Raw genomic sequence first — 24799 nt, 5'->3', positions numbered from 1 at the left:
CACTGTTCAGACTCTGAAAAACACGCAGAGCAAGAACTTCAGTGTAACTCAGACCTTTGAAATTGCATTTATTCTACACCAGGTTTCAATGTGCTTATTGACTTATGCTCACTATTGTTAGCATAAAAATCATGTTTGTTAAAAAAGGAGCAGCCTTGACATTTTACGGTCAGAGTATTTCAAAACATTTGAGCTTGAACCAGCCTATTGACGGCTCAAATATGAATAATCATACGTGTATTGCTGTTTTTCACTCCAATACTAAGTCAGATGAGTCAGCTTCTGACATGGCTGCTAATGTCTTGTGACAGATGAACTCTCTTGTGCTTGTCTCTAGGATGTTTTGGGAAGCGAAGCAGCCATGGTCTGAGATAGATATCAGTACAGCAGCAGGATCAGAGACAAGTGGAGAGGGGGCAGGGAGAGCCTGCAGGTTTATGGGTACTGCTGTGATGGTGTTTCTGTGCCACAGGGCAGGCGTTGGAACAGAGCAAGGCACACTGCCAAAAGACAGAACTCGTATTTGTACCCCCTGCTTAGGCCAACCATCCAGTGAGTGCCCTGCAGAGACGGGGTTCCTGATGAAATGAACAAAATAGGAAATACACTATACGGCAACATGTTTTCCTGACATATAACACACACCCTCAGGTCGTGGTATTTAGGTTAACCTAAGCCAGAATTGTTGTCATGAAATATAAAGTTTTATTTCAAGCTCAGCCAAGCTAGATCAATTGTGTTATTGCTCTATCTGCTCTGGAATTGACCTCTGGGGTAGTTTGACAGGTTGGTGATGATGGGGAAGGGAAAGGCTTTTTAACATGCACCACAAGACCTGTTTGACCTTCATTATCCACAGCCAGATAGCAGCCCTGCAAAGCAAGTGTATCTGTGGAATGTTTATCAGCCAGCTGTGTCAAACTAAATCTGCTCCATCAGATACATTTAAAATGAGAACATTCAGTCTGTCAAGGGGCAAAAACTGAAGGACGACAAGGGAACTTGAAAAACACCAATATCATCAACGGGGGAAATTGTAAACATTAAAAGCTTGAGACTATAAAAGACACGTAGTGGTAGGTTACGTTTGTTTACCACAACACTATTGATTACACTGATGCAGGTTGTGATAGCGTTACAGAAGCCATAACTCCGATTTTTCTTTTTGCTGCATAATAGGCCTACAGTACAAGTCAAGCTGACTATCAAGTGCTTCATACTGGATGGATTTTTGACTGGCATGTGCATGGGCTGACATATAAAACAGGTTTTCTGTCAGGGGTCTGACAAAATGGTTTGCAATTTCAATTTTCATACCATCACTATTAACAGTCAAGTCTTGTCCTCGGGCTTGCTGAAATGGTGGAATCTACCAATCGGGATGTAAGATTCGGAGTGCTGTATGTCAACATTGGTTAAAACCATGATGAGCAGCTAAAGGGACATCCTTATGAAATCAATAGGTTTAGTGCCGTTGATAAACTATCAATACATATTTTTGTATTTTACTGTCAACACTGAATGAATTAAAAGCTCAAATATCGAATTGTTTACTGTATCAAGCAGGTTGGGCGTCATCATTACTTACAGGTGAAGTCGGAAGTTTACATACACTTAGGTTGGAGTCATTAAACTCATTTTTCAACCACTCCACAAATTTCTTGTTAACAAACTATAGTTTTGGCAAGTCGGTTAGGACATCTACTTTGTGCATGACACAAGTCATTTTTGCAACAATTGTTTACAGACAGATTATTTCACTTAAAATTCACTATCACAATTCCAGTGGGTCAGAAGTTTACATTCACTAAAATGACTGTGCCTTTAAACAGCTTGGAAAATTACAGAAAATGTCATTGCTATAGAAGCTTCTGATAGCCTAATTGACATCATTTGAGTCAATTGGAGGTGTACCTGTGGATGTATTTCAAGGCCTACCTTCAAACTCAGTGCCTCTTTGCTTGACATCATGGGAAAATCAAAAGAAATCAGTCAAGACCTCAGAAAAAAAATTGTATGACCTCCACAAGTCTGGTTCATCCTTGGGAGTAATTTCCAAATGCCTGAAGGTATCCCGTTACTCTGTACAAACAACAGTACGCAAGTATAAACACCATGGGACCACGCAACCGTCATACCGCTCAGGAAGAAGACGTGTTCTGTCTCCTAGAGATGAACGTACCTTGGTGCGAAAAGTGCAAATAAATCCCAGAACAACAGCAAAGGACCTTGTGAAGATGCTGGAGGCAACAGGTACAAAAGTATCTATATCCACAGTAAATCGAGTCCTATATCGACATAACCTGAAAGGCCACTCAGCAAGGAAGAAGCCACTGCTCCAAAACAGCCATAAAAAAGCCAGACTACGGTTTAGACTATGGCACATGGGGACAAAGATCATACTTTTTGGAGAAATATCCTCTGGTCTGATGAAACGAAATTAGAACTGTTTGGCCATAATGACCATAGTTATGTTTGGCGGAAGAGGGGGGAGGTTTGCAAGCCGAAGAACACCATCCCAACAGTAAAGCACGGGGGAGGGGGGGGGGGGGGGGGGGCAGAACTGAAAAAGCGTGTGCGAGCAAGGAGGCCTACAAACCTGACTCAGTTACATCAGCTCTGTCAGGAGGAATGGGCCAAAATTCACCCAACTTATTGTGGGAAGCTTATGGAAGGCTACCTGAAACATTTGACCCAAGTTAAACAATTTAAAGGCAATGCTACCAAATACTAATTGAGTGTATGCACACTTCTGACCCACTGGGAATGTGATGAAAGAAATAAAAGCTGAAATAAGTAATTATCTCTGCTATTATTCTAACATTTCATATTCTTAAAACAAAGTGGTGATCCTAACTGATCTAAGACAGTGAATTTTTACTAGGATTAAATGTTAGGAATTGTGAAATACTGAGTTTAAGTGTATTTGGGTAAGGTGTATGTAAACTTCCGACTTCAACTGTACTTGTCGATCTTACCATTGTAATAGCTAGCTATCTTGTTCAAGTGAGAGATTCAAATACAAACTGAAGAGAGAGAGCGAGGGTGTAGTCTATATTTTTATGTGGCTGATATGTAATTGTCCACAGAAATCCGAGACCTAGGTATTTAGCCAATCTGCAGCAGGCAGCGAGGCCAGCTTGACTCCTCCCATCTCTTCGCCTGAACTCTGGTATTGCCCTGAGGGTCTGGGTACCACCACCCAGGCATGTCACTCCCTCTCTCACACTCCTCTACAGATCATCCAGCTGGAAAGAGACAGGGCCAAGGCATGGGACAGGGTCAGCATCCCTCTCCAAAAATACCTTTAGATTAGAACACTCATGGGCTCCATGCAATGTCAACATAGAGCTTTTGCTGTTGAATTTTATTGAATAGAAGCTGCACTTGAGTTTTTGCATTTCTTTCTGGGTCATTCCACGAAATGAGTGCCTTTTGCGTCCTTTTGATATTTTAAGTCAAAATTGTGCACAAATATTGAATTAGAAAAACCTGTTATTAAATGAGTTGCCCTTTAATATAGACCACATGGAAAATGCAATTAAATCTGATATTGTTATGTGAATAAAATTCAGCTTTTTGTCCCTTTGTGCATCCTTTGTGACTTCTAGGAAGATTTTAACCCTAATATTTTCCTAAGTTTTCACCATCATTGCAAAGCCCTAGTTTTTTAAATTTAAGTAATTTCTGAAGATTACAAATTATTTAATGTGATGAGTGATTAATTTTAAGGTAAAAAAATACATGTCCAACTTTTTAAGGTCAACCCTGTTACGTTAACAGAACTCCCATTTTAATATGGTGAAACATTGAACATCTAATAGTCAAATCATAGTGTAAAAGTATGCAGGTGAGCTGGTTCTACTCTTTTGGACATTTTCTGGTGTTTTGTGGTAGAAAACTGAGCGGGTCGAGCATTACAGGTCAACTCTGTTACTCATAGATATACAGGCTAGAAATGTTATGCACACAACAAGCCTTCATTCCCCCTGTCACAAGGGATATATGGCTGATTTAAGATGAAATCATCAACCCTGTTACTTTATTTGGCACTTAATAGGCACTTGCTATAGTAATTTGTTTATTTAAGATGAGATGGGAAAATTTTGGTGAAATAAAAAGTTACACTACTCAAAAGGCACTTAATTAGTGAAACGACCCATCTGTATTACCAAGATATTGCCAAAAGCCCTCTATTGGCTACTCCAAGGACAACATTTTATGTTGTGGTTGTTATTACTTTGGCCCTGTTCCTATACACCACAATCTGGCACAAGTCAGCGCGTAAGTAGCTGCTTTTTCATAAATGTCAGCGATACATGCATCATTCTGTTTTGTTTACCAATGAAAACACCTAATTTGAAATGTCACGGCAATTATGTCTGAGCTAATTAATTATGTTGCCCCCCTATTTCCTCTAGCCAAGTCAGCCCCCAAAGTAGACCATGGATCACAAGCACCCTCCCACTGGGCACACACTGGCTGAATCAACGTTGTTTCCACGTAATTTCAACGAAATTACGTGTAACCAACGTGGAATAGACAATGAATTGAGATCTGTGCCCAGTGAGCTGGTCTCATACCCAGGGGCCAGACAGACAGTACCCAGACAAGATCTCTCAGAAGGGCTAGGCCAGACAGGCACAGTGTTCCCCTGCCAGTGGGAGTTACACAGTAGAACGAGTGACAGATTGACAGATTGAGAAATAATTAGAATATTGTACTCAGACCATTGGCTGAGTTGGCAGTTGACAGCGGGTCTTTGATTTTGTTGTTGTCTGCTGCTTCTCTCTACCGCTCTCTCTTGCTCAGAATGACAAATAAAAGGAGAAATCAAAGAATGACGCTAAAGAAAATAAACCTTTATTGGTTGGTTAGTGACTCCAAAGATTTGGGTATTTCAAACCCATTTCCGCTGACTATTTTGTCAACATTATTTTGGCACTGTACCATAGCTTTTCAATGTTTTGACACTTGCCATTTTATATTATAGTACAGTGCCTTCTGAAAGTATTCACACCCATTGACTTTTTCCACATTCTGTTGTGTTACAGCCTGAATTTAAAAGTAATTAAATTGAGATTCTGTGTCACTGACCTACACACAATACCCCATAATGTCGAAGTGGAATTATGTTTTTAGAAATGTTTGCAAATGAATTAAAATGAGGGTTAGGGTTAGCTGAAATGGTTAGGGTTAGCTGAAATGTTGTGTCAATAAATATTCAATCCTTTCTTGAAGCAAGCCTAAATAGGAGTAAAAATGTGTTTAACAAGTCATATAAGTTGCATGGACTCACTCTGTGTGCAATAATAGTGTTTAACATGATTTTTGAATGACTACCTCATCTCTGTACCCCACACATACAATTATCTGTAAGGTCCCTCAGTCAAGCAGTGCATTTCAAACCAGATTCAACCACAAAGATCAGGGAGGTTTTCCATTGCCTTGCAAAGAAGGGCACCTATTGGTAGATGGGTATAAATTAAGAAAGCAGACATTAAATATCCATTTGAGCATGGTAAAGTTATTAATTACACTTGATGGTGTATCAATACACCCAATCACTACAAAGATACAGGCAACCTTCCTGACTTAGTTGCTGGAGAGGAAGGAAACCGCTCAGGGATTTCACAATGAGGCCAATGGTGACTTTAAAACAGTTGCAGAGTTTAATAGCTGTGATGAGAGAAAATTGAGGATGGATCAACAACATTGTAGTTACTTCACAATACTAACCTAAATGACAGAGTGAAAAGAAGGATGCCAGTACAGAATACAAATATTCCAAAACAAGCATCCTGTTTGCGATAAGGCACTAAAGTAAAACTGCAAAAAATCTGGCAAAGAAATGAACTACCACTATTCATATTTTCAAGCATGGTGGTGGCTGCTTCATGTTATGGGTGTGCTTGCCATCGGCAACAATTAGGGAGATTTGTGGGATAAAAAGACATGGAATAGAGCTAAGCACAGGAAAAATCCTAGAGGAAAACCTGGTTCAGTCTGCTTTCCAACAGACACTGGGAGACAAATGCACCTCTCAGCAGGACAATAAACTAAAACACAAGGCCAAATATACCCTGGAGTTGCTTACCAAGAGGATATTGAATATTACTGAGTGTCCTAGTTACAGTTATGACTTAAGTCGGCTTGAAAATCTATGGCAAGAATTGAAAATGGCTGTCTAGACATGATCAACAACCAACTTGACAGCTTGAAGAATTTTAAAAAGAATGTGCAAATACTGTACAATCCACATGTGCTAAGATTTTCGAGACTTACCCAAAAGGATCCTCAGCTGTAATCTCTGCCAACGGTGATTCTAACGTGTATTGACTCAGGCGTGTGAATACTTATGCAATATATTTCTGTATTTTATTTTCAATACATTTGTAAACATTTCTAAAAGCATGTTTCACTTTGCCGTTATGGGGTGTTGTGTGTAGATGAGTGAGAGTAAAAAATGATGAATACTTTCTGAAGGCACTGTAAATCCAAGACGTCTAACCCAGTTTGAAAAAGTTTCAGACAAAGCCTCTTCTCATGACAAGCCTTGTTTGGTTCAGTGGACAAGCCTCCATGTGTCACCATCTTTACAGTTAGATGCCAGTCTGAGAGTGGCTCTAGATAGCAAAGGCTACTGTCCCACTTTTAGCATGTCAGCTCTCTTACTATTCGAACGGACCTGTCACAATGGCATGTTGTCTCACCGCAGGTCCTGACTTTGAAACGTTGGGGTTTGGTGCTGAGCAACTACGGCTGTCATTAATAACAAAGGAAGAAGATTCTTCACTTGACAAAATTATCACATTTCATTCAAATTCAGAATGATGAGCATGTTTTCTGCCAGATCTGCTGATCGATATACATTTTTTCAGTATTCATCACCTCTGAATTCTGCATCTGTGTGTGTTTTACATTACATAATCTTCATTGCAGATAGTAAGTGTTAAATGAATCCAAACCCTTCTGACAGAAAGGTCAGACTGATCTGAAACTCAGTTTGTGTATCATGTTTGTTACAGGATGGTATATTTTAGAATAGGATATGTCTGTAGAATATACGTATAGTAATTACAGTATAGCATGTGAATTACAGTAAATAGACTGTATCCATTGAATTGATACCATGTGTTTTAGGAGAGGATCACAGCAGCCTGCCTGGTTCTGATGACGTATGATGCTGAGGGTTGCTCTATTAATATTTCATACTGTAGATATGGCCCAGATATTTGATGCAACACTGGGCTTTGAATAGACAATGTCATCTGGATATTTTAATATACAGTACCAATGAAGCATGCATATTTGGCGACTGCTTTCTTTTATGATAAAGAAATAATCTAGGTTGGAAACATATTTTAAATAAAAAAATACTCCAGTGGGTTTGTGTTGTGAAAGGACTTAACAGTAAGAGACCATGAGGGGTTAAATGCGGAAGACACATTTCAGTTGAATACTTTCCGTTGGACAACTGACTAGGAATCCCCCTTTCCTTTCCCTTTCCCAGTACATTCAGATGAGTATTTATTTGCTGGTTGCCACTGATGCAACAGATTCAAGAGGCCAGTGGAGTTGTATGATTGCTCCTGTCATAAAAAATTAACCTTGGAAATCATTAGGAGGAATTAATGATGGAATTCAGAGCTAGGCATAGCTATCCATTTGACAGAGTGCCTGTTCAAATCAATAAGAGTAGACAGCAGTAATTAAATTGTGGTTGCATAGGGAGGGATGTCTCCTCCACAGAACAGGAGTCTCTTGAATAACTAATATGCTTACTGCTGAAAGATTTTAACAGCGATTTATGGTGGAGTAATTGAAAGTGAGAATTCCACATGATGAACATGAATATGTGTGAGAATTCATTGCTGCAGACAGTTATGAATAATGTACCTTTTCAGTTACTTCAAATCAAGAGGTGAGGGCTAAAGGTAGGAAGCACAGCTATAAAACATAGGTGAGATAATGTGGGGGCTGTCCCTAGTTCTGTGAGGTGGCCCTTATTTCATCATGGCAAAAGTTAAACAGCTCACAGCAGCCCTCCTATTTAATGAGTTCCATCTAATGAGAATAAATACATTGTTGAGGTTCTCTACTACAGTAGTGTTGGTACCCGGGACCAGAAACCATCCTGGGCATTGCAAACACACCGGCCCATTTTTTCCCTTGTGGCCACCAAACAGGCAATTTTTTTCTAGAGGCCCCCGTTGTTATCCAAGTAAACATTATGCGCAAAAAAAAACCTGCAATTCAGACAGGCCCACTGGGCCAAAGATGGACCAACCCATCTGACATTTGTCCAAACTGCATTTAGGAAAGTCTGTTTCTGGTTGGTACGGAGTGAGCCATTCCTCCACAGTGTGTTGTGTTTATGATGTGACAGGTGAGCTAGGAGAGGATCCAGCACCAGGTGACAGCTAGCCTGACAGCTCACACTAAATTCTCTCGCTGCTCTGTCGTTCGCTACATACTTTAGTCCGAGACTGCCATCATTGAAGTTCTTTATGGTGATGAGGTGCACGAAAGGCATTGTCAGTGATTGGATCTTCTCTAACCAATCAGAGTATCAAAGCCAATGACTCATTTTATAACCCATCGTAGCAGGCTTGAAAATAAACACCTGAAACTAGATCCCCTACATACTGGTCTTGACAAGATTGGAAGAAAACTGGCACAGGAGGTTTTCTTCTGCACTGTTCAACCAATCCAGTAAATGTGGAGGAGGAGTTAAGATGGAGTGTTGCCTTCTTAATGTCCAAAATAGGATGCCACGCCACAGGCTCTCTTTCATTTCCCCTGAAAACCAGAACATCTAGTTGTTGTGGACTTGGCAGAGGCTACACATTTCCAAACCGCTGCTTTACCTACGTGTGTTCTGGCTCTGGCCCAACCCATCGGTTTCTGGACCTATCAGACGGCCCCGAATGTGTTCACATTCGGTGAAGGGTTGGGGAGGTACTCAGATCCAGACTCATTGCGGAGAAGAAACTAACGTCCGTGGGTGTGGCGTAGCGTTTGGCCAGAGCAAGGAGTCTGTGTAGCCAGGCAAGGTGACAGCACCATCATTCTGGCCTAGTCACCCATAAGTGGTGTGGCTGTGGCAGTCAGAGAGCGAGAGAGAGAGAGAGAGAGAGAGAGATGGCCACAGGTACAGCATCACGGCACAACACTGGCCAGTGGTGGAAGGAGATGTGTGACGCTCATCTTCACGTCAGTGGGGCTTGAAATGGGATCTGCCAAACACTAGCAGTTCGAGTCACGCCAAGGTATTTATCCTCCCCTGCACCACTAATGACAGATGGTCACATCTTTGAAGATTTACCATGCGTCGCAGATTGGCTGCCTGGGAGGGAGGCTACGGTTGTCATTCGGGGCCCCTAGGTGCCGCAGTGCCACTGTATAAGCCATTATGAGTGTGTTATAGTGTTTAGGAATATAGAGCTATAGAGTTGTCCTCTTTCCCCCATCTCCTCATTCTCACTCCTCTGTAGCATCACCTATCTGTCAATCAGTCATGGGGCATGGATATATTTTTCTTTGTGACAGGGTCCATATTTATATCTGGATGCTCTCCACCTCTCACACATGCACACAATTCATTAACTATTTCCCTCATTTTAGACAGCTAATACAATCAATCTCTCAGTTTTAAATCGCAAATAATAATATTTTAGTGCCACTGTTCAGCATTTCAACAAAATACCATTGAATTAAGGTTGTGGTCGTGTTTTGAGGTTGTGCAGTTATATAGCGTGGTCGTCCTCTGGCCATGCGTGCAGCCAAGCTGCGAGGAGGGCGTGTCAAAATCACAGCGGTTGTGCGGCTGTGCTTCAAATAGCCTATGGTGCGGTCAAGGCATAGCCTGTTATAACTGCGGAGATCATTCATTAAAATCACAGTCAATGACAGTGTCGGGACCCTCTAGTAATTAATGACGGGACTTGATTGCTTAACGGCGTATTCTGTACGAGGGTAGCAGTAGGCTACAGTATGAAAGTGAGTTGACGCGGGAGCTGTCCATGGTGCTGAACCGTTGTACGCACTGTACCAGAATACCCAGATGAGAAATAGGCTACATATGTGAATAGTGGGATAATTTACTTCTTAACCACAAATCAACACTTTCTAGTGGGTGCGTGCGTCACTGCTCCAGTTATTTATAGCTATTGTATTATTTCATAGTGGCAGCAGGAGAGCCCTATTCCCTCCCCACTGGGCACAGACGTCAGTTCAACGTCTAGTTTTTATTTACATTTGGTTGAGTTGTCAACTAACATGAATTCAACGTGATTTAGGTTCAAGGTTGGGTGAAAAAAATACAAAATTCTCTGAAGTTGATGACGTTTTGCAAATCCAATCAGTTTTCCACATTGATTCAACGTTTAAATTATGTTGATTCGACGTTGATTCAACCAGTTTTTGCCTAGTGGGTCTGGATTAGGTTAATAGCCTATTGTATTTTGCTCATCGTTGGTCAAGTATAACCTACCTGAAATATTGGCCAGGCCTTCGATTCATTTTATTGAAGTGCTTTGGAATATATATATAGCCTATAGATATATGTTTTTTAAATTAGCCTATACATTTGGTTTAATTAGGCCTTTCAAGAGTGAATTGCAATATGCTGTAGCTCTATTGTGGCTATTGAGGAGAAATGTGAGGTGAGGAGCGACTGAGGAAGAGTTGCGAAGCAATGATGTCATAGTTTCAAGTATGTGCCATGGGAGAGCATATGGTTCGTACCCGCTGCCGAGCGGTAGGGTTGCTTTGTTATGAACAGGCGGCGCTGTAGCTGGCGGAAGAGGAGGTCGCCCAGCCCAGTATCTCTTCGCCTGGAACACAGAAGCCGAGGGGGAGACAAGAAAACGGGAGGAGAAAAGACGGTGTTGGCTGGAGGAGAAAGAAAAAGCTACGATAATGGCCGCTAAATCTGATGGGGTATTAAAAATTAGAAAGAGCGATGTAGCGTTCACGCCTTTGCAGAATTCGGACCACTCAGGCTCAGTACAGGGACTCGTTCCAGGATCGCAGCCGGATTCGGGAACCGGGGATGGGGAATTCGTGAATGGGGAATCACGGTGCTGTGGTTCTAATTCGACATGTCTTCGCCTTGGCAGAGAGCAGCAAACAAAATACACGATATGGGACTGTCTATGGATTCTCGCTGCAGTGGTGGTGTATTTCGCCGATGTAGGCACCGACATTTGGCTTTCTGTCGACTATTACCTCCGTCGCGACTACTGGTGGTTCGGGCTCACGCTATTTTTTGTTGTGCTAGGGTCGTTCTCCGTCCAAGTCTTTAGTTTTCGGTGGTTCGTCCACGATTTCAGCACCGACGAGGGCTCCAATGCCACCGGTGCGGCAAACTGCTCATCCCACATGGACGGGAAGCTGCTGAGCGGTTCTGCTTCACATGGAGATGTGGGCGCCCAACCGTCCACACCTCAAAGACAGGCGTCCACCGCGAGCAAGAGCAACACCACAACCAACAGCAACAGCAGCACGGCAACCCCGACTAATAAGAAAAGGTCGGCGTCCTGTTCAGTATTCATATGGTCCGCGCAATCCGTCACCCACATCTTGCAGCTTGGACAGATATGGAGGTAAGCGTTTGATATGCTCTTTGGAATGAAGAGAGTTGCAGCCCATTAGCCTACGTGTGTTAACTTCTGACTGCACGTACCTCATAGCCTACACTTAGCTCCCATCATGCCCAAGAGGGTCTACTGTTATTAATTATTAGGCACCAACTGCCATAGAACGTACAACATTTCAGGTTTTACGCGCACTGCAAAGCATTTTGAGTAGCATACCCTGAGTAGCTTCTTGGTGGGTTATAGGTGTTACATCTTAAATAAGCAATCATAGGGAGAGAAAATAATCTGTCGCAAAACAAAATGGTATCATGTTTCATGATGTGATATCCTTGTGAATGTGTTTGGTCCAATGGCGAGCTCGACGTTGTGCATGTTCAATTGAATTCCTCACACCATACAGTATAGGGCTAGATGTATCTAGCCCAGCTTAGCATACAAATGGGAAACTCTTTACGACTAGGCCTATTATTTACAAACAAGTACATTATGTGTGAGGAAAGAAACAGTAATAAACCACATTGTTCTCCCTAAATTAAGAATATATCAAATATGTATCGGAGACATTTGGGTTCTGAACATTGTGTGTGTGTGTGTGTGTGTGTATGTGTGTGTGTGGACCAGGGCGTCAATACACAGTCTTTTTTGCAAAAAGCATGTCATTTCAGAAGAAATGGATTGTAAATTCACCCACATCAAGTTCAAAATCTATTGATAGAAACATATACTGAGGCATGATATTGAATAAAATCACATTGCAAATCCATTGTTAATGACATTGAGCTTTTAACTTCAAAAATTTCTTGAAGTAAATACAGGGGGCGTAACAAGCTATTAATGGATATTGCTTCCATTCTCAATTCAATTTCTCTCTGGTGCCATCCTATTTTTGTATCCATTCTGTTCCAGTCACACACATGTTATCTGCGACTGGGCTAATTTAATGTGGGTGTGTTCGCACATGCATTATTATTTGCATGTGATATTATGTTTTATTGATTTCCTGTTTATCTCCTGGCCATGCATGATAAGGGCATCACATCATCTACGATAATGTACATTTCATGGGGGCTTGCACCCTTGACTCCTTTATGTAACTCCTTGACACTGCCACACTTCAGCACTTGAGCATTTAGGGAAAGGAAATTCAGTAGTACAACTGAATGCCTTCAACTGAAATGTGTCTTCCGCATTTAACCCAACCCCTCTGAATCAGAGAGGTGTGGGGGGGGGCTGCCTTAATTGACATCCACGGCACCCGGGGAACAGTGGGTTAACTCCCTTGCTCAGGGGCAGAACGACATGTTTTTTACCTTGTCAGCTCAGGGATTTGATCCAGCAACCTTTCGGTTACTGGCCAAACGCTCTAACCGCTAGGCAACCTGTCGCCCCATTTAGTTTCATCATTGTTATGTCACATTGTCTGGTGCATTGAGAATACTGTAGATCTGACTCCACCAGGGTGTGTATCCTCAGAGAGTAGACAGGGTATTGTTGAGACACGGCAGTGAGCACAGTAGTCTGGGGAAATCAGGCAAAGTTGAGGGTGGCATCCCAAATGGCACCCTATTCTTTATGTAGTGCACTACTTTGGACCAGAAGCCCTGGTCAAAGTAGTGCAGTATATAGGTAATAGGGTGCCATTTGAGACACAGACAAGGTTTTATAAATGGCTGTGTGTTAATGAAGTTCATCAGACCCCGTGTGAGCCATGCTGGTTCTTGACAACGGTTATGACATGACATCATCACCATGTATATTATTAGCACGATGACTCTGTAATTGTTTGTCCAAACAGGTTTCCATCAGATATTTCTCCAAACACTCACATTGGAAATGGTTTATGGTTTGAATAATTCAGTTATTTCTGAATTATCAGTAACCTTTTTTCAAATGCATTTTCTGTATTTCACACACACAATGTAAAGTTTTCAGTAAAGTTTTCCCCTTTCAATTGCAGCTGTGGGGTTAATAATATGTCTGTCAAACCTCCCCCTAAGTGTTTGTATTTATTATGACAAGGCAGCAGCTACCCTTCCTGGGGTCCAGCAAAACGAAGGCAGTTTTGTACAATTTTAAAAACATTATGATACATTCACAGATTTCACAACACACTGTGTGCCCTCAGGCCCCTACTTCACCACTAGCATATAAACAGTACTAAGTGTGTGTGTGTGTGTGTGTGTGTGTGTGTGTGTGTGTGTGTGTGTGTGTATAGTGCATATGTTATCGTGTGTGTATGCAGGTGTCTGTGCCTATGTTTGTGTTGCTTCACAGTCGCTGCTGTTCCATGAGGTGTTTTTTATCTATTTTTTAAATCTAATTTTACTGCTTGCATCAGTTACTTGATGTGGAATAGAGTTCCATGTAGTCATGGCTCTATATAGTACTGTGCGCCTCCCATAGTCTGTTCTGGACTTGGGGACTGTAAAGAGACCTGTTGTAGCATGTTTTGTGGGGTATGCATGGGTGTCTGAGCTGTGTGACCGTAGTCACATCTTTGGATTGACACTTACAGTACCAGTCAAAAGTTTGGACACACCTACTCATTCAAGGGTTTTTCTTTATTTTTACTATTTTCTACACTGTAAAAATAATAGTGAAGACATTAATACCATGAAATATCATATGGAATCATGTAGTAACCAAAATGTTTTTACACAAATCAAAATATATTTTATATTTGAGATCCTTCAAAGTAGCCACCATTTGCCTTGACAGCTTTGCATTCTTGGCATTCTCTCAACCAGCTTCACCTGGAATGCTTTTCCAACAGGAGTTTACGAACATGCTGTGCACTTGTTGGCTGCTTTTCCTTCACTTTGCGGTCCAACAATCTCAATTGGGTTGAGGTCGGTGATTGTGGAGACCAGGTCACCTGATGCAGCACTCCATCACTCTTCTTCTTGGTCAAATAGCTCTTACACAGCCTGGAGGTGTGTTGGGTTATTGTCCTGTTGAATTGTCCTGTTATTGTCCTGTTGTCCTGTTGAGGTGTGTTGGGTTATAGTCCCACTAAGCGCGAACCAGATGGGATGGCGTATCACTGCAGAATGCTGTGGTAGCCATGCTGGTAAATAAATCACTGGCAGTGTCACCAGCAAAGCACCCCCACACCATCACACCTCCTCCTCCATGGTTTACGGTGGGAACTACACAGCCGTTCTACTCTGTGTCTCACAAAGACAGATCGGTTGGAACCAAAAATCTCAAATTCAGACTCATCAGACCACAGGACAGATTTCCACCGGTCTAATGTCCATTGTTCGTGTTTCGTGGCCCAAGCAAGTCTCTTCTTATTATTGTTGTCTTTTAGTAGTGGTTTCTTTGCAGCAATTTGACCATGAAGGCCTGATTCACGCAGTCTCCTCTGAACAGTTGATGTTGAGATGTGTCTGTTACTTGAACTCTGAAGCATTTATTTGGGCTGCAATTTCTGAGGTGCAGTTAACTCGAATGAACTTATCCTTTGCAGGTAACTCTTGGTCTTCCTTTCCTGTGGCGGTCCTCATGAGAGCCAGTTTGATCATAGCGCTTGATGGTTTTTGCAACTGCACTTGAAGAAACTTTCAAAGTTCTTTGAACTTGGTATTTGGATTTGGTCTTTTACCAAATAGGGCTATCTTCTGTATACCACCCCTACCTTGTAACAACACAATTGATTGGCTCAAATGCATTAAGAAGGAACAAATTCCACAAATTAGTTTTTAGCAAAGCACACCTGTTAATTGAAATGCATTCCAGGTGACTACCTCATGAAGCTGGTTGAAGGAATGCAAAGAGTGTGCAAAGCTGTCATCAAGGCAAAGGGTGGCTACTTCAAAGAATCTCAAATATAAAATATATTTTGATTTGTTTAACACTTTTTTGGTTACACATGATTCCATATGTGTTATTTCATAGTTTTGATATCTTCACTATTATACTACTACGTAGAAAATAGTAAAAATAAAGAAACCCAGGAATGAATGTGTGTACTGTATTTAACAATGGAATACACCTGATTGCATTTCAAATGAGCAGCCAGGCAGCCTCAGTGTATACAGTATATACAGTGCATTCGGAAAGTATTCAGACCCCTTGACTTTTTCCACATTTTGTTACTTTATGGCCTTGTTCTAAAATTGATTAAATATTTTTTTCCTCATCAATCCACACACTATAATGACAAAGTGAAAAAAGATTTATAGAGATTTTTGCAAATGTATTAAAAATAAACAGCTACCTTTTTTACATAAGTATTCAGACCCTTTGCTATGAGACTCGTAATAGAGCTCAGGTGCATTATTCTGTTTCCATTGATCATACTTGATGTTTCTACAACTTGATTGGAGTCCACATGTGGCAAATTCAATTGATTGGACATGATTTGGAACGGCTCACACCTGTCTATATAAGGTCCCACAGTTGACAGTGTATGTCAGAGCAAAAACCAAGATGTGAGGTCAAATGAATTGTCCGTAGAGCTCCGAGACAGGATTGTGTCAAGGCACAGATCTGGGGAAAGGTACCAAAACATTTCTGCAGCTTTAAAGGTCCCCAGGAACACATTTGCCTCCATCATTCTTAAATGGAAGAAGTTTGGAACCACCAAGACTCTTCCTAGAGCTGTCCGCCCGGCCAAACTGAGCAAGCGAGGGAGAAGGGACTTGGTCAGGGAGGTGACCAAGAACCTGATGTTCACTGACAGCTCCAGAGTTCCTCTATGGAGATGGGAGAATCTTCCAGATGGACAACCATTTCTGTAGCACTCCACCAATCAGGCCTTTATTCCAGATGGAAGCCACTCCTTAAAGGAACATGAATCCCGCTTGGAGTTTGCCAATTCGCAGCTAAAGACTCTCAGACCACGAGAAAAAAAGATTCTCTGGTCTGATGAAACCAAGATTGAACTCTTTGGCCTGAATGCCAAGCGTCACATCTGGAGGAAACCTGTCACCATCCCTATGGTGTAGCATGGTGGTGGCAGCATCATGCTGTGGGGATGTTTTTCAGCGGCAGGGACTGGGAGACTAGTCAGGATCGAGGGAAAGATGAACGTAGCAAAGTACAGAGAGATACTTGATGAAAACCTGCCCCAGAGCTCTCAGGACCTCAGACTGGGGCGACGGTTCTACTTCCAACAGGAAAATGACCCTAAGCACACAGCCAAGACACCGCAGGAGTGGCTTCGAGTCACTGAATGTCCTTGAGTGGTCCAACCAGAGCCCAGACTTAAACCCGATCGAACATCTCTGGAAAGACCTGAACATAGCTGTGCAGCAACACTCCCCATCCAACCTGACAGAGCTTGAGTTGATCTGCAGAGAAGAATGAGAGAAACTCCCCAAATACAGGTGTGCCAAGCTTGTAGCGTCATACCCAAGAAGACTCGAGACTGTAATCGCTGCCAAACCTGTTTTTGCGTCATCATTATGGGGTATTGTGTGTAGATGGATGAGAAATAAAAACAATTTAATACATTTTAGAATAAGGCTAGAATGTAACAATATGGAATAAGTCAAGGATTCTGAATACTTTCCGAATGCACTGTGTCGTTTTTTAGTGTATCTGTACTTTACTATTTCTATTTTTAATGACTTTGTTTTACTCCACTACATTCCTAAAGAAAATAGTCTACTACATACATTTCCCCTGACACCTAAAAGTACTCGTTACATTTCCAATGCTTAGCAGGACAGGAAAATGGTCCAATTCACACACTTATCAAGAGAAAATCCCTGGTCATCCATGCTGCCTCTGATCTGGAGGACTCACTAAACACATTCTTCTTTTGTAAATGATTGTGGAAGTGTTGGAGTGTTTATTAAAACAACAAGTCAATCATGGCGTCTGGTTTGCTTAATATAAGGAATGTGAAATTATTTTTACTTTTGATACTTATGTATATTTAAAACCAAACACTGTTTTTCTTTTTACTCGAGTAGCATTTTACTGGGTGACTTTTACTTTTACTTGAGTCATTTTCGATTAAGGTATCTTTACTTTTACTCAAGTGTGACATTTGGGTACTTTTTCGACCACTGTCTACCAGCTGGACCAAACCGTTGAGGTTTTGCTCCAGATCCTCTTGTGCCACCACCCACCTTCTTCTACGATAGCTCACTGGCAATTGGATTCGGAACACATCATTTAAGCACAGAATTCACTGGCGCTGGAAGAAAACATCTAGAGTTCTGCTTTCTGGTCACGCCCAGTGTCCATGTTCTCTCTCACTACTGTAGAAGTACACTATCTCTGGAAGATTGATCATCATCAGAGTGATCCTATAACGGTTGTATAGTTTAACGAGTCAATGGGCCAGGCTTCTGCTATACAACTAACTTCATGAGTCAGTCCCTTATGTATAGAGCTTGTATAGAGCTATTATGTACATTGCAATGAATACAGTACAACACTCTTTATTGAATCCAATGGATTCTCTAGCTGCATCCTCATTTTGTCAACCGTTGTGTTCATACTGAATCCTGTCATGGAGATGATGCCTCTCCTTCGATACGTCCCAAATATCACCATATTCCTTATGTAGTGCACTACTAACCTATGAGCAAAAGTAGTGCAGTATATTAGTAATAGGGAGCCATTTGGGACGCAGACCTTGTCTTGTGTGTGAAGTATCATTCTTAGGACGCCATGTATAAGTGATTTATGGTAGCATCAGTGCATCGTCAATCTGTACTAATGACTACATTTTGTGTAGGATGATGCTGGTAGGCTATTTTGTATTTGGAAGACTGTCATATTTCTAATCTGTGCATAGTATGCATCACAGGTTGTAGTTTCAAGTTCTGGTCACAGAGAATGAGGCACATTTTCTGTTGATTTATTTTTGGAGTACAATTGTCAACACTTTCACCAGAGTTCTGAATTAAAACACGTACGTAGTCTTCAATGGTAATAGTTTTCATGTTTTGATTAGTTAACAGTCCCCTGTTCGTCAGGGGCGCTGTGAGAGTTATTTAAGAACTATTCAAAGAGGTAGGGTTTCAGACTTTTCTGAAGATGGGCAGGAACTCTGTCATTTAAGGGGGAAGCTTGTTCCACCATTGGGGTGCCAGGAAAAAGAAGAGCTGTGACTGGGTTGGGAGCTGCCCTCCTGTAGAGGTGGGAGGGCTAAGAGACCAGATGTGGTGAAACAGAGTGCACGTGTTGGGATGTAGGGTTTGAGCATACCCTGAAGGTAAGGAGGGGCAGTTCCCGTTGCTGGTCCATAGGCAAGCACCAGGGTCTTGAAGATGTTGCGAGCTTTGGCTGGAAGCCAGTGGAGTGTGCAGAGGAGCGGAGTGACATCAGAGAATATAGGAAGGTTGAAAACCAGGCGGGCTGTGGCATTCTGGATAAATTGCAGGGCTTTGATGGCACAAGCGGGGAGCCCAGCCAACAGAGTTGAAGTAGTCTAGACGGGAAATTACAAGTGCCTGGATTAAAACCTTCGCCGCTTCCTGTGTGAGGAAAGGTCGTACTCTACGGATATTGTAGACTATGATCCTGCAGGAGTGAGTCACTTTTTAAAATGTTTTCAGAGAACGACAGGGTGTTGTGCAGAGATCTTGGAGCGGGCAGGCCTTCCCCGGGAGGAAGAGCAGCTCTGTTTTGTCGAGGTTGAGCTTGAGGTGGCGGGCCGACATCCAAGCTGAGATGTATGCAAGGCACGCATAGATGTGTGTCCCCACCTGGGTGTCAGAAGGGGGAAGGAGAAGGGTAGTTGAGTGTAATCCGCAAAGCAATGATGGGAGAGCATGTGAGGATCTGGCAGAGCCGAGTGACTTAAAAAAAATATTAGGGGGTAGATCAACTTTAATATTGCAGAAAGACTATAGCTTCCACCAATGTAATTGTCTGCATCACTTCCAATCCCCCATATATTGTTTTTGCAAATACACATACATCCGCACACACACATATCTTTTAAAAATATATTTCCTTTATTACCCTCTAACCTTACCACCCCTCCCCCAATTGGAGCAAACTAGTGAACAACAACGCTTAGGCCTGCCACTTTTCAGATCGCCTAGTAGTGCTCCAGGTAAATATTGCAATTCTTCAGCCATTCCTGGACCTGTGACCAAAAATAAACTTCATATTGACAGTACCAAAACAAATGATCTAATGGTTCTGCCTCTTCACAGAGGCAGAGCTGGGAAGGTTGTATCCCCCATATAAATAACATTCTATTGGTTGAAAGAATTCTGTATAATAAAACATTTTAAAAATCCAAGTTTTGCACAGTTCATAAACCGTGTGCCATGGAATCGGTACCTCAAAAATCTTGTTTTTTTGTTTGTTGAATTTTTACCCGTTTTTCTCCCCAATTTCGTGGTTTCCAATTGTTTTTAGTAACTAATATCTTGTCTCATCGCTACAACTCTCGTACGGGCTCAGGAGAGACGAAGGTTGAAAGTCATGCGTCCTCCGATACACAACCCAACCAAGCCGCACTGCTTCTTAACACAGCGTGTATCCAACCCGGAAGCCAGCCGCACCAATGTGTCGGAGGAAACACCTTGGTTAGCGCGCACTGCGCCCGGTGCGTGATGAGACAAGGATATCCCTACTGGCTAAGCCCTCCCTAACCCGGATGACACTAGGCCAATTGTGCGTCGCCCCACGGACCTCCCGGTCGCGGCCGGTTACGACAGAGCCTGGGCGCGAACCAAGAGTCTCTGATGGCATAGCTGGCGCTGCAGTACAGCGCCCTTAACCACTGCCTTTATTCATGATGTAATTTACAAAGATTATACCTTTTTAAAACATTTAAAAATGTATATCTGAGTTTTTGTTTGTTCTGTCTTTTCTGGTGGATTAAATTACATTTCTATGGATTGTTTTAAAAATAGCGAGAACCGAACCCTAGGGGACAACAGTAGCGAGAGCACATGGTGCAGACACAGATCCTCTCCACGCCACCTGGTAGGAGTGACCTGCCAGGTAGGATGCAATCCAGGAGTGTGCAGAGCCTGAGACACCCAACCCTGAGAGGGTGGACAGGAGGATCTGATAGAGCCTGAGACACCCAGCCCTGAGAGGGTGGACAGGAGGATCTGATAGAGCCTGAGACACCCAGCCCTGAGAGGGTGGACAGGAGGATCTGATAGAGCCTGAGACACCCAGCCCTGAGAGGGTGGACCGGAGGATCTGATAGAGCCTGAGACACCCAACCCTGAGAGGGTGGACAGGAGGATCTGATAGAGCCTGAGACACCCAACCCTGAGAGGGTGGACAGGAGGATCTGATAGAGCCTGAGACACCCAACCCTGAGAGGATGGACAGGAGGATCTGATAGAGCCTGAGACACCCAACCCTGAGAGGGTGGACAGGAGGATCTGATAGAGCCTGAGACACCCAACCCTGAGAGGGTGGACAGGAGGATCTGATAGAGCCTGAGACACCCAACCCTGAGAGGGTGGACAGGAGGATCTGATAGTAAACTGTGTTGAAGGCAGCGGATAGATCTAGGGGGATGACAACAGAGGAGAGAGAGTCAGCTTTGGCAGAACAGAGAGCCTCTGTAACAGTGTTACAGAGGAGAGCGGTCTCAGTTGAGTGAGCTGCCTTGAAGCCTGACCGGTTAGGGTCAAGAAGATAAGTCTGAGAGAGATAGCGAGAGAGTTGGTCAGACAGCAGGCTCAAGTGTTTTGGAAATAAAATAAATAAGGGAAATATATTTTTTTAATTACCCCCCTTTTCTCCCAAATTTCAACCTTGTCACATCGCTGCATCTCCCCACCGGGCTCGGGAGGCAAATTTCGAGTCATGCATCCTCCGAAACATGACCCGCCAAACCGTGCTTCTTAACACCCGCTCGCTTAACCCGGAAGGCAGCCGCACCAATGTGTCGGAGGAAACACTGTTCACCTGGCCAGCCGGACATCACTAGTCACAGGATTTAATCTGTCAAGAGAGGGGAGAAAGAGGTCAAGGTGTAGGGTAGTTCTGTGTGAGTGGGATTAGTGGGCTCAGTAGGCTGAGTGAATGAGGAGCGGATGCCGTCAACCTTTTTTTTTCATTAGTGGTTGACAACGTCGTTCGCAGAGAGTGAGGGGGGAGGAGGTGGAGGATTAAGGAGGGAAGAGAAAGTGGAGAAGAGTTTCACAGGGCTGGAGGCAGAAGCTTTTAGAGTGATAGAAAGCAGCTTTAGCAGCAGATACTGAGAAAGAGAAGGTGGAGAGGAGGGAGTGGAAGGATGATAGGTCCTCCAGAAGTTTAGTTTTCCTCCATTTCCGCTCAGCTGCCAGGAGCCCTGTTCTGTTAGCACGCAGTGAGTCATTTGGCAATAGAGCAGGAGGGGAAGGTCGAGCCGGCCGGGAGGATATGGGACACTGAGATGCAGACAGGGAGGAAAGTATGGTCGAAGAGCCAGAGTCAGGAGACAGGAGGGAGAAGGATTTAGCAGACAGAGGATAGGATAGAAGAGGAGAGAATAGTGGGAGAGAGACAGCAAAGATTGCAGTGGCGCATCTGGGTAGGGATGGAGGAGAGAAAAGTAAACAAAGTAGGAATCAGAGACACGGAGGGGGGTTACAGTGAGATTAGTAGGCAAACAGCTTCTAGTGAAGATGAGGTACAACATATTGCCTGCGTTGTGAGTATGAGGTGACTGAGAAAGAGTGAGATCAAAAGATGCAAGGAGGGGAAAGAATGAGGTGTAAAGAAAATAATTGAAGTCAGGCGTCGGGGGGTCGAAGCCGCCTAGTACGATGTGTGGTGAGCCATCATCAGGAAATTAGCTTATCAAGGTGTCAAGCTCATTGAGGAACTCTCCAAGGGCACCTGGTGGGCAATAGATGACAACAATGTTAGGCTTGAGTGGACAAGTGACAGTGACTGCATGGAATTCAAATTAGGAGATGATCAGGTGTGTGAGGGAGAAAATAGAAAATCTCCAGAAATGAGTAGCATGAGTCACCACCATGACGACCAGATGCCCTCGGACTATGAGAGAACACCTAGTCAGATGACGAGAGAGCAGCTAGAATAGCAGCGTTCTCTGGGGTGACCCATGTCTCTGTCGGTGCCAAAGTGTAGGGACTGAAGGGCAATATAGGCTGAGATTAACTCTGCTTTATTGAACGCAGATTGGCAGTTCCAAATGCTGCCGGAGACTAGGAAATCCACATGGGTTGTGCACGCAGGGTACAAAAAATGATATGGGTTGCAGTCACCGGGTCGTGAGCATCTTTAAAACCTACAGAGAGAGGAGCGAACTGGGATAGAAATCACACACATACTTGCCAAAGCTACAAAAGAGCTAAATGAGATCATCAGAAAATAACTAGGTAAGATACTCAAGTGAGAGAGTGATGTGGAGCCTTCCTCTCTTTACTTCCTCAAACAACTTGGCAGAACAACTCGGAAGAACGTCTTTGTTTCGGCAACAACATTGTCGTTTGACAATACCACCATTTACAGCTGCCACTGAAAAATGAGGGGGAACTAAAAGTACTAACACTAATTCCTAGCAAAGGTGAAAGACATACCTCCCAGAACTGATGCTGATTGCCTAGTAGAGGTGAAGAAAACACCCCCTAACATACAATACACCCACAAATTAGCAAGACTGTTAGACAAATAGGCCTGAAACTAGTCCACAGCAAGTCACAAGTACTGAGCAATGATTTAAGTAGGCTACTAAGTAAAAGACAGCAATTAAATGAAATTGCCCTAGCAAGACAATACCAACAGCTAAAAATGCCGCTGGAGAAGAAGGCAGATGTTTTACGTGTGCCCAACCGATCGTGTTTTTTTGTTTGTTTATTTGTAACTTATTTTGGAAACTTATTTTGTACATAATGTTGCCGCTACCGACTCTTATGACCGAAAATAACTTCTGGACATTACTCACCACGCGATTAATCATCACAGACTGGCAGAATCCTTTTTTTCCTTTAATGAGTCAGATGAGCCCAACAATAACAATCTACTGCTTTCTCGGGAACAGGCCCAGATCCCCGTGATTTGTGTGAAGAGGAGGCAGAGAAAAAGGGGCAAAAGGGAGATCTGCTTTCTGGGAATTTGTAGGCGATCAAATAAACCCCCACTTCCTTCCATTCTGCTAGCAAACGCTCCATTGTTGGAGAAGAAAATGGATGACCTACGAGCAAGATTAAACTACCAACAGGACGTTCAAAACTGTAATATCTTATGCATCACGTAGTCGTGGCTGAACAACGACACTATCAACATACAGCTGGCTGGTTATACGCTGTACCGGCAGGATAGAACAGCGGTGTCTGGTATAAGACAAGGGGCGGCGGGCTATGTATTTTTATAAATAACTTTGGAATATCTAAGTAAGTCTTGAGCTATTGCTCGCCTGAGGTAGAGTATCTCATGATAAGCTGTAGACCACACTATCTACCTAGGGAATTTATCTGTATTTTTTGTAGCTGTTTACATACCACCACAGTCAGAGGCTGGCACTAAGACAGCATTGAATGAGCTGTATTCCGCCATAAGCGAACAATAAAACGCTCATCCAGAGGCGGCGCTCCTAGTAGCCGGGGACTTTAATGCATGGAAACTTACATCAGTTTTACCTCATTTCAATCAGCATGTTAAATGTACAACCAGAGGGGGAAAAAAACTCTGGACCACCTTTACTCCACACACAGAGACGCATACTAAGCTCTCCCTCGCCCTCCATTTGGCAAATCTGACCATAATTCTATTCTACTGATTCCTGCTTACAAGCAAAAATTAAAGCTGGAAGCACCAGTGACTCGATCAATAAAAAAGTAGTCAGATGAAGCAGATGCTAAACTACAGGACTGTTTTGCAAGCACAGACTGGAATATGCTCCGGGATTATTCCAATGGCTTTGAGGAGTACACCACATCATTCACTGGCTTCATCAATAAGTGCATCGATGACTTTCTCCCCACAGTGACGATACCCCAACCAGAAGCCATAGATTACGGGTAGCATCTGCACTGAGCGAAAGGAGCAGGTTGACAGCTTCACGTTCCTTGGTGTCCACATCAACAACAAACTAACATGGTCCAAGCACACCAAGACAGTTGTGAAGAGCGCACGACAAAACCTATTCTAGCCACCCTAGTCATAGACTGTTGTCTCTTCTACCTACATGTACATATTACCTCAACTAACCGGTGCCCCAGTACCCCCCGGTACAGTGCCTTGCAAAAGTATTCATCCCTCTTGGCATTTTTACTATTTTGTTGCATTACAACCTGTTATTT

At 42.9% G+C, this 24799-nt stretch overlaps 1 protein-coding gene across 1 annotated transcript in view; it reads left to right on the top strand.

Annotated features, from left to right (window-relative positions):
- The first annotated feature begins 10427 nt into the window (after positions 1 to 10427).
- The window catches only part of LOC110530335 (XK-related protein 4), a 66186-nt gene continuing 51814 nt past the window's right edge, over positions 10428 to 24799 (top strand). Inside the window, exon 1 of the mRNA XM_021613300.3 lies at positions 10428 to 11609. Within this exon, the coding sequence (XP_021468975.1) occupies positions 10924 to 11609 (686 nt within the window). The 5' untranslated portion in view covers positions 10428 to 10923. The remainder of the gene's footprint in view (positions 11610 to 24799) is intronic.

The sequence above is a fragment of the Oncorhynchus mykiss genome, chromosome 8 (assembly GCF_057628025.1).
Source record: "Oncorhynchus mykiss isolate SJ-2025 chromosome 8, ASM5762802v1, whole genome shotgun sequence".
Classification (NCBI taxonomy): Eukaryota; Metazoa; Chordata; class Actinopteri; order Salmoniformes; family Salmonidae; genus Oncorhynchus; species Oncorhynchus mykiss.
The sequence above is the reverse complement of the archived record's forward strand: the minus strand, read 5'-3'. Positions and strand labels throughout refer to the sequence as shown.